General features: G+C 42.0%; 1 protein-coding gene and 1 long non-coding RNA gene across 2 annotated transcripts in view; both read right to left on the bottom strand.

Moving 5' to 3' along the window:
* The window catches only part of LOC126497343 (uncharacterized), a 249,664-nt gene that overhangs the window by 89,146 nt on the left and 150,390 nt on the right, over positions 1 to 10,128 (bottom strand). The window lies entirely within an intron of this gene.
* The window catches only part of Gys2 (glycogen synthase 2), a 36,029-nt gene continuing 28,688 nt past the window's right edge, over positions 2,788 to 10,128 (bottom strand). Inside the window, exons 14-17 of the mRNA XM_050135255.1 lie at positions 9,295 to 9,390; positions 8,268 to 8,431; positions 7,094 to 7,174; positions 2,788 to 3,816 (exon numbers count right to left, since the gene is read on the bottom strand). Of these exons, the coding sequence (XP_049991212.1) occupies positions 3,595 to 3,816; positions 7,094 to 7,174; positions 8,268 to 8,431; positions 9,295 to 9,390 (563 nt within the window). The 3' untranslated portion in view covers positions 2,788 to 3,594. The remainder of the gene's footprint in view (positions 3,817 to 7,093; positions 7,175 to 8,267; positions 8,432 to 9,294; positions 9,391 to 10,128) is intronic.

Raw genomic sequence — 10,128 nt, 5'->3', positions numbered from 1 at the left:
GCTATAGAATATTTTTATGTGAATATCTCTGTAATCTGAAATTTTAAGTCAGCTGTGTTAAGTAATCAAAACCATGTATATATGTTTTGTCTGCTTCTCAGTTCATAATTAAATAATAAAACTATATTCAAGTTAATGTACCATTGATTTTTGCCAAAAATGTCCAAGTACTAGAAACTGTGTGGCCTTCTGATAGGCACCTGTCACTAGTCCTGACTTGACTTAAAAGTGGATTTACTAGAGTGTCCCATATCCAACTTATTAAGTACTGAAGGGATATACCTGGTATGGATTTCTCATTTAAATAGTTTCTTTGTTCTAAGGATGTTCCTAACATCTAGCTCAGGAAGTAGGTCTTCTCACACTCGGCCAGTACAACCTCAAGTGTTTGTTTCAGAGAAAAGTGGGAGGCAAGAGAACACGTGGGAGAGGCAGAACAGGAGGAGAGGTCACATTTCTTTCATAATAACACATTCTAGTGAAACGGCCCAGTTCCTGAGCTTGCAAAACCGCATTAATCACTTTTAATGACCTAATTGCTTTTTTAAAATTTTGTTTACAATGGGAATTTGACACAGGCTATGTGCGTGTTACTGAGCTTCACACCCAAGGATTTTAATCTCATCTTAAAAAGCCCCACCCTCCAACATGACCACAATAGCGGGCAAATCCTGACATGAACAGATGGAAAGATTACTTTCCAGCAAGAAGAGCATGTGTTCTCAGTTCTCTTTATTTCCACCTTTGTACAAACTGAAATGAGTAAGGTCACAGATAAAAATTGTTTATATTGTGAGACTTGTGTTGGAAATTGCTGACCTCAGTACATGTTCATATACTTGACCGTTTCTTCTGCAGGATTTCCAGCCACTTTCTGCACAATGCAAGATGGCCTTCCTGTTCTTGCATCTCTCCTACCTCCAGCCTTGATGCTTGGTTGTTCTCTCTGCGTTTCTAGTAGATGTTTCCACAAACCCCAACACCATTGTAATTCTGAAAGAGGGCAAAGGGACTCTGCTTATTTGGATCAGTGTCCAGTCCCCACTCCTCCTGTAAGGGACTCTACCTTGCTTGGATCAGTATCCAGTCCACACCCACTTCTATAATGGACTCTACCTTGCTTGGATCAGTATCCAGTCCACACCCACTTCTGTAAGGCACTCTACCTTGGTCAGATCAGTATCCGGTTCACATTCCCTCTGTACTTGGTGAAAAATATATGGGTGTGTACTAGCATCCTTGAGTCTCATTGTTTTCCTTGGCAATGCAGTTCCATTCAGTTCAATGTTTACGTGACTAATTCTTTTAGGAAGAGCTCATTTCTCCATTCCTTTGATTCTTAAAAACACTGCAAGAAGATACAGTCATGTCCCCATGCTTACTTCATAGAATGTTGAGCTCCGCTTATGAGGTCTCTTTGGCCTTCCTCAAGAAGAGTCCTCCCTGTGCCTTGAAAAAACATCAGCATAGCATTTGTAAGACCTACAGTTCAAAAACGGCATGTGTAAAACCAGCTTGGTTCACCTTGACTTTGCCATGGAAGGAGCGTGGTGGTTTCAGTTAGCTGTGACCACTAAGGCAAAATACCCCACAATGATAGTTTAACATAAACAGATTTACCTCTTAGCGTCCTGAAAGTGTTGGCAGAATGGCTATCGGGTGAGGGCTGCCTCCCCACAGGTGACTCCTTACTCTGGCTACACTTCCACATGATAGAAAGGCAAGACAAGACAACTCTCTGGGCCCTCTCTTCCTTCTCCTCTCCCTTCTTCCTTCCTTTTTTCCTTGTTCTCTCTTTCTCCCTTCCTAGATTCCTTCCTTTCTTCTTTCTTCTTTGTCTTTTCTCTCTTCTTATTTTGGTATTGGATACTGAGACCAGAATCCCATACAACTGAACAAGTAGTCTGCCTCTGACCTACATCCCCAGCTTGGTGGGGAAGTCTCTTTTCTAAGGTCATTAACTTCATTCTCAAAGACCTTATGACCTAGATATCTTACAAAGGCCATGATTCCTAATGTTATCGTAGTGGGGATTTTTTTTAACAGGATTGAGATTTATATCATTCATGTTCCTTCTTCCCAATGTATATAACAAGGTGAACTTAGAACCATCTTCCACAATGGCGTGACTCTGTAGCTGTGCTCTCCTTTCTCTGTGGGGAAAGAGGTGCTGGATGGCAGCCTCCCCTTGTTTTCAACCATGTGACATGGCGCCCTTTTCACTGCTACTCTCAACAACCCAGGTCTAAGAAGATCAACTCTTGTACAGAGCATTTTCAGAGCATGGCCGACAGATATGCCAATCAAAGTGATCACTCTGCAGTGGGTGGGACGCAGTGAATGGCTGTTATGAAAATGAACCAGGAGTAAATCTGGGTTCTGCTGTTAGTGTTTACATCATTACATTCGAGACACAACTCTGCTTCTGTGCAGCCATTCAACCACCCCCTTCAGTAATCCCAGATGTTAGAGAGATTGTTCCCATATTGAAGGAGATTTCTCCTTTTTTCAGTAATTCTTTTTTAAAATTCCTTTCAGCTGGGCAGTGGGAACACACACTTAATCCCAGCACTTGGGAGGCAGGGGCAGGAGGATCTCTCTGAGTTCAAGGCCAGCCTGGTCAGCAGAGGGAGTTCCTGGACAGCCAGGGCTACACAGAGAAACCTGCCTGGTGGGGGGCGTGGGGGGGAAGATTCCTTTCCATATGTTAGGTACTGTTCATGACAAGTGCTTCACACATGTTAATTTGTCTGAAACATTTTAAGCAAGATATTATCAAAGAAAATAAAATTTGTAAATAGTGACATATTTATTCATTTGGATTTGGCAATTAATAATTATCTATAAAAGATTGAAATTTCCATTTAAACAACAAAAGTCCTGCTACAATAAGGGGACACACGTTGGTGGTAACATTTTATTATCAACGATCTGGACACAAATATTCACTGGAATACATAGAACACGGGTTTGGGGTAGTTTGTTTTCTTGTGGATTTTAACAATCTGCAGAGCAAGATAGAAAATCATGGCTTTAAGGTACACGACAAATGAATAACAAGGTCTTTTTTATTTAAAATATGTGAGTCATGCAATTATCGTTAAGAATCAGTCTTTGCTGGAAGAGGTTTGCTTGGAGTATAGAAGCTTTCATAAATATTAATCAAAGGATTATGATGATTTTTGGACAAAAATAAAGCAGCTAAAAATTTCTGATCACTTGCGTTAACTATTTGTGTGTGTGTGTGTGTGTGTGTGTAGTGTCTTACTTTTTTACCCAGTCTGGCCTTGACATCAGGACAATTGTCCTGCCCCAGCCATCTGAGTGCTAAGGTTAAAGGTATGAGTCACCATCTCCGACTAATTTAACTATCATTAAAATGTCCCCAGTCCTGCCACTTCAAAAACCTTCCTCATCTTTAAATTTACAAGAACAACAAGACTTGAAGATTAAAATGCTTCATCCCAAATTACAAAACTGTCATTTACTTAATCTCCTCCATTCTTCATGGGCAGAGAGCATATTCCATTGCGATTTTCAGAAGAAAAAGGGAGTCGCGCATTTTCACTCTCTCGGAGAGCCGTTCGCTCGGGGTCAGTTTTTATATTCCCCATGAAGCTTTTTCTTCCCCTTAGGAACGTGGTTCAGAGAAAACGGTGACTTGATATTTAGCCGATCCCTCTCAGCCTCCTCTTCCTCGTCGTATCTTTCGTCCTCGTCTTCATCTTCCACATCACTGCTCTGGGGACTGGAGGTCTGAGATCCCGATGGAGAAGGGGGAACTGAGGAGGGCCTGGGATACTTAAACCCATCCGTCTGCCGAAGACAAATAAGACACACATGTTTAAAAAAAGACTTCTAGGGGGGTCGGAGAGATGGCTCAGTTAAGAGCACTAGCAGCTCTTCCAGGGGTCCTGAGTGCAAGCCTCCGTAATGAGATCTGGTGCCCTCTTCTGGCCTACAGGCATACATGCAGGCAGAACACAGCACAAAATATAAATAAATAAATAAATAAAATATATAAAATATAAATAAAAGTCTTCTGGGTTTTCTTTTATTGTCAGTTTTGTTTTGATTTTGTTTTTATTGTTGGTTTTAAAGTAGTCTCTATACATAGCCCTGACTGTCCTGAAATTCATAATGTAGACGAGGCTGACTTCAAACTCACCTGCCTCTGCCTCCAGAGTACTGGGATTAAAGGCATGTTGCCACCACACCTGGGTGGTTTTCTCTTTTTAAATATAATTGTCTTTTTAAGATTTTAATTACGTGTGTGTTTGTGTGTGTTTGTATACAAGTACATGACATACACATGATCTATCTTTTTCCAAATCACCTTAGTTTTAAAATCATCCAAACACACATGCAGGCACACACACGCACACCCCACACACATTGCTAGCAGATACCAGACGTGAACATCAAATTCCCTGGTGCTAAATTAATAGGCCGTTACTCCATAAGGAGTGCTGACAACTGAAATCAGATCTTCAGAAAGGCAGCAGCTCTTAACAGCTGAGTCACATCTCCAGCCCTAACTTCTTGATTTTCAACGACACAGACAGTATAGATACTAACTGAATTGTTTTTAGGTAATCTACTGTGATCCTTCAGGAGCTTAGGAACTTTGACTCTGGTACTATCAGTGTTAAAATAGACTCATTAAACACATGACTATCTTTGACTGAGCACTAAAATATACCAAGTACTATATATACTGTCTATAATAATTGCACATAATCATATAATATATCATTTAATATTTTAACAATATCCACATAAATTCTTCCTGCTTCCTCTCTGAGAAAAAGAGACAGAGAAAAAGCGAATGACGTGCGGAAGCCATGGCAAAATTTAGTGCTGGCTTGTGACAACCCTAAGTCTTTCCTTAGTTTCAATGGCCATACACATTGCTCTGTCTTCTTACAGATGCTTTCAGAAAGTTCCAGGACATGGGCAGCTCAACAGGCCACCAACAGACACCACTATATAGAATCCTGGTGGCTGGGTGACCTCACTGATTCCCGAAATTGTACCAATTGCATCGTTTCAGTTGGTGGGAAAGCACCACAAGGCTTTAGTGACACTGCCCAGTTGTGTGGAATCATTGAGAAAGCTCATTGGCAAACACATGAGCGCCAGCTGTGCTGTGCATCATGGATCACAATGCCACCAAAGGCATAGCTCGGAATACACCGCATCATCCCTGCTTCACAGGAGTGTGTGTGCTTGAAAGCCATTGGTCAACCTCATTTCAATCATTTTGTACATTGTTATTAAGTTATACAATATAGTCCTATCAATCTCCTGGTACTTTGCTTAAAATCAGAAAAGGAACTGGAGCGTGAATAACCCACCATGCCGCTAAAGAAGACAGACTTTCCCTCTCCCATTGACCATCAACTGCTGACAGTTGCCTCAGTTAGGGGTGGGCCGCATCCCTCTCCATGTGAAATACTGATTAGCGCTCTACACCTGCGTGTATACAAGCAGCACTAATTGGACTCAGAGTGTCCAAAAAAGAAGGAAGAGGAGGAGGAGAGAACATGAAGTTGGAAGGTGGGGAATGATCTAAATACATTGTACTCATCTATGAAAGTGTCAAGGGATTTTTGAATAGAGCTGAACCTGCATTTAGTTTCTCAGATAGAGTAAGAGCTAAATACTCGTTCGTTAAGTAAAAATATAAATGGGTGAATGGAGCTGAGTCAGCAAGTGAAGTGTGCACCTTCAGATAAATGAGGCACCCAGCTCTCCAGTGAGAGCATGGTAAACCCAGAGGTTGGAATGGTAAACCCAGAGGTTGGAATGTGCCGAGGGGACGTTTAGGGGCTAATACTTTCTTCTACATCTTTTCCAGAAATCTGACCTAGGCGGGCTAGTTGTTGCATTATTAAAGTTGTTTTGGTAAGAATGATACCTGCCTAAGACCTTTAATCAGAGTGTAACTGGATTTGAGGGATCTGTGCCTTCTTGATGGGAATGGCTAGTTGGTGGGGGGGAGGGTGATAAGATCGATGACTCTTGATACTGAGCATATCATGAAAATTTGTGTACATTTGCTCAAAAGATACCTCTTCAGGACACAAAGCCTGATTGTTTGTTTGTTTGTTAAGGCAGGCTTGCTCCACGTTGCTTAGGTTGGCCTTAAACTCACAAATCCAAATGACCCTCATGGCTCAGCCTCCTGAGTAACTGGTACTCTACGTCCACGTCCCTAGCTGATCTTATATTCAATGGTGATTCCGATATGTCCAATGTGCTACATGAGGCCAACAGGGTTGGCTATTGAAGTGGCACAACACAAAACTGCAAACATGTTTCTAAAAGGCTGAGGTGTTCTTTGTGGTTGTTTAAAGGCTGTGTTAACTTGATTGTATAGTTGTTGTGTGAACTTTGTACACAACAGCACAGTATTACAACATCAAAATGTTGGATACACCTAGATCTCATCTTCTCACTCTGAGGCTGTCCCTGGATGAATGCGAAGTTAAAAAGATGTAGCCCTCGGATCAGTGTGTAGATTCCAGCAAGGATGGATCATGCTGAAGAGAAATGCCTGGTTCTACGCTGCCTTCAGGTGTTCCCTGTTCTCTCTCTTTAGAAGAGAGCACCTGTGAACTATGATGTTTTCACTGATAGAGATGTCTAATTGGCTCTTAGAAGAAAACTCCCCTGGGCTGTGCTGAATGGAACAAAACCACTCTTAGGGTCCAATTCCCCCTCTGAGCTTGAATTTGCTCTATTTCATTCTTGCCAAATGGTCATTCTATATTTAAATACTTCCTTGGATAGCAAATCTACCTCCGGCTAAATCAACCCACTCTATTGTTGAGTAACTCTCAGGAAAATGAGAACCTCGTAGCGACCCCCAAGCATCAAGGCAGAGAGAGTTGTAATGAAGAGAGATGCCTCCGACGATATGAATCAGCCATCTAGGCTTGTGCGCCTCTATTCTTCACAGTGCCAACACCACAAAAGGTGTACTCCTGGCATATTTAGCTACTTATGGATTCAAAGGTCTTGTTAGAACTTCCAAATAAGAAATGTCATTTTTTTGTAAAAAAAAGCACACACTACATTAAATACTTACCGCTGGAGGTGCGGTGGGCTCCAGATGGAATTTGTCTGGAAAAGCTCTGCTCAGAGTCATGTGTCTGGCATGCTGATAATACTGTCACAAGAAAGCCAGTTCACATGTTACAAATATATGAGGTATTTCAGTAACCAAGTAAGGACATAAGGTCCCATCTTCCTAAGCCTGGGAAATCTATCTCCATATCAACTGCTCTGTAAAACTGTACTTTTTGTGTGATACTTGACCATATCAGACATTGTGTTGACTGATAGCTTGCTGTATATCTGAAGCTGGGGAACCTATGTGTCCCAAATTGAGAATAAATAAAAAAAACCTGACCATCTATGATTCTTTGACCTGTCAATATACATGTCCAGAAATACCACAAAACATTGTGGGAGATCAGTTGTGTTAGCCGTGCTGAGATCCGGATTGAATGTAAACATGACTGAAAACTGCTCTCATTCTTCTTATCTAGACATATTGGACACTAATCCTGCCCAGACCTAGATAAGGAACGGAACTAAGGCCCTGGCCTTCCTGCTCTCAGTTCAAATGAGGGAGTAGCATTAACTGCTTAGGTCATGCTTAGGTCATCCTGAGTACCAGCGTTATTGGATTAGATACTCAGCAGATAGCTACACCAATTCTTGACCAGGAGAATTCAATAATATGCAAAACCCATATTACAGGAAAGCTAAGGTACTTTGTTTAGTATTAAATCACTCAGTTTTAGACTATATGGACACCTAGATGATTGCGGCTATGGAACAAGTGAGTGGAGGCATTGCCTATACTTAATGCATTCACAGAGAGTGTCCTTTCCACCCTGCATCAGAGAAGAATATGACTGCAGCATCTGTGGAGTGAAAAACAACTAAGGTCTTTGCTCTTGACATTTTCTCAACTCCACAAAGCACTTCTGCATACCTGTTAGGCATCAAACTAAGTGCACGCTGGGTTCACGCTACATCCTGAAAGCTGTGATGTCATGGATATCTAAACTCAGGAAGACTTGGGTATATAGCTTTGAGGATTCTCATTCAGTCAAAAGGTACAGGGATACACACCCTGAGATTTCAGTACTCGTGGTACTGAGTTTAGTTTACAGATGGGGACTAGAGGCAAGGTTTTCATTGGGTAATATGATCTCAACGAGCTCTGCCTAGCTCCCGAGGAACTTTCTTACTCTGCCTAGGTATCTCCAGTCCAGAAGATCAGAGAGCCTTTCTGTGCGATTCCTCTGGATGATTCTTTGACGGCGTGACTGTTTGCAAAACCCATAGAGAAACTGAGTCAGTTGATTGCAAGAATCATCTGGAGATCGGAAGCGCCTGTCAACGATGTAAATACCTGCAGAACACAGACAGAGATCAAAACAACTTCCAACTTCTCAATGTAAACACCTGGAGAACACACACACAAATGAAAACACGACATCTAAATTATTGCCTAGGTTCCACCAAAGACCACAACTTGTCCATCATCAGTACCTGCCTAAGCTACCACCTTCACTTTTCCCCTCTTCTAAGGTTCTATATTTTCTACAATCTTCTTATTATTAAAAATCATCATCAACATTCTGCCACCAAAATAAATCTTACCTTAAAAATTATATCTAGCCCTCTGGATCAGTAATTCTCTAGGAATTGCTGCTAACCAGAAACAAAGGATGGAACCTATGTTAGCTTCCCTTCCCCCACTCCGTGTTCACACTAACAACCTCACTGAGAACTACCAGAGGAGAGCTGCCTCCTGCAGACTCCAAGCACAGGCAGAGAACCCATCCTGGTCTTGTTGCTATGCAACATGAACAGATACGCAGTGAAATGCAAATTGTCCTTCAGTCTTTAAAAAGTAATTTTTTTATACCATGACATGGATCTTTACAAGAATAAATGTGTTCTCTATAGAGCGACCAATATGCATACTCCCAGACCACACCCACCGTGTTATTGCTCCTAGGACTTAAGGGAAAAAATATCCCATCACCAACATCAAAAAACAACTTAAAGGCAAAGTTTGCCCAAGTTCCACCCCTCTGCGATTCTTCTTGAGAGCAAAATATTGAGCATTAAGAACACTCTTCCCTATGGATCCCCTACTTAAATCAACCTTTAGTTAAATGAGAAATAAGCTTTAATTTCAATACAGGACAGCTTTAGCGTTAGACCCTGTGAAGACCCTGAGGACACAATGAAGGAAAAAAATCTCACCATACGCAGTAGGGTCAGCCACATGCTCTTGCATGAAACAGCCAAAGCCAGAGAGGTTTGTCGTCACGCTCGGGATGCCCATCACTGTGCATTCGGCTGCAAGAGAATGGACAAAGGAGGAGCTGCTGACTCTCTCAATCCCCACATTCACATGGTGGAGAAAAAGCCCTGTTTCTTAGTAGCAGATTGTTACTCCCCGCCCCATATGGTATAGACCCTTTATCTGCACTCATAACACAGGTATCTTTGCAAGCATTCCATGAAGTGATGCTGACATCATCCCTCTCTGAAAGGTGAAGAAATTAAAGCATGAGGAGTTGATGTCACTTGGCCTCTCCGTAGAATCAGGGGACATGGGAAAGCTGGTCCTGAAGTGAGACATTCAGTCTGAGAGTTCTTGCTGGGACCTGCTACTTTTTACTGGCTGAGCCCAGCTGCCTATTTTTCTGGTTGACTTTTGTTCCATTGTGAGCTTGTGACTCTGCTTGTGACTTTGTGGGGGAGGGTGAGTGCTTGGACACAGCCAGGTTTTCCTCTACTGTAATCTCCTCTACACACAGCCCAGACATCTCTTACAGGTACAGGGAATTCATGTCTCTTTCAGTCTTCCCTCACCTTTTAATTAAAACCTGTTTCCCACAAAATATCTAAGCTATTTATAAATATAAAAATACCTTTCTCAGCTGGGCGGTGGTGGCGCACGTCTTTAATCTCAGCACTCGGGAGGCAGAGGCAGGTGGAGCTCTGTGAGTTCGAGACCAGCCTGGTCTACAAGAGCTAGTTCCAGGACAGGCTCCAAAACCACAGAGAAACCCTGTCTCGAAAAACCAAATA

The sequence above is a fragment of the Alexandromys fortis genome, unplaced genomic scaffold (assembly GCF_014885135.2).
Source record: "Alexandromys fortis isolate MF-2015 unplaced genomic scaffold, M_Fortis_MF-2015_v1.1 scaffold_21, whole genome shotgun sequence".
In the NCBI taxonomy this organism is placed as follows: domain Eukaryota; kingdom Metazoa; phylum Chordata; class Mammalia; order Rodentia; family Cricetidae; genus Alexandromys; species Alexandromys fortis.
This window is presented reverse-complemented; position numbering and strand designations above follow the sequence as displayed.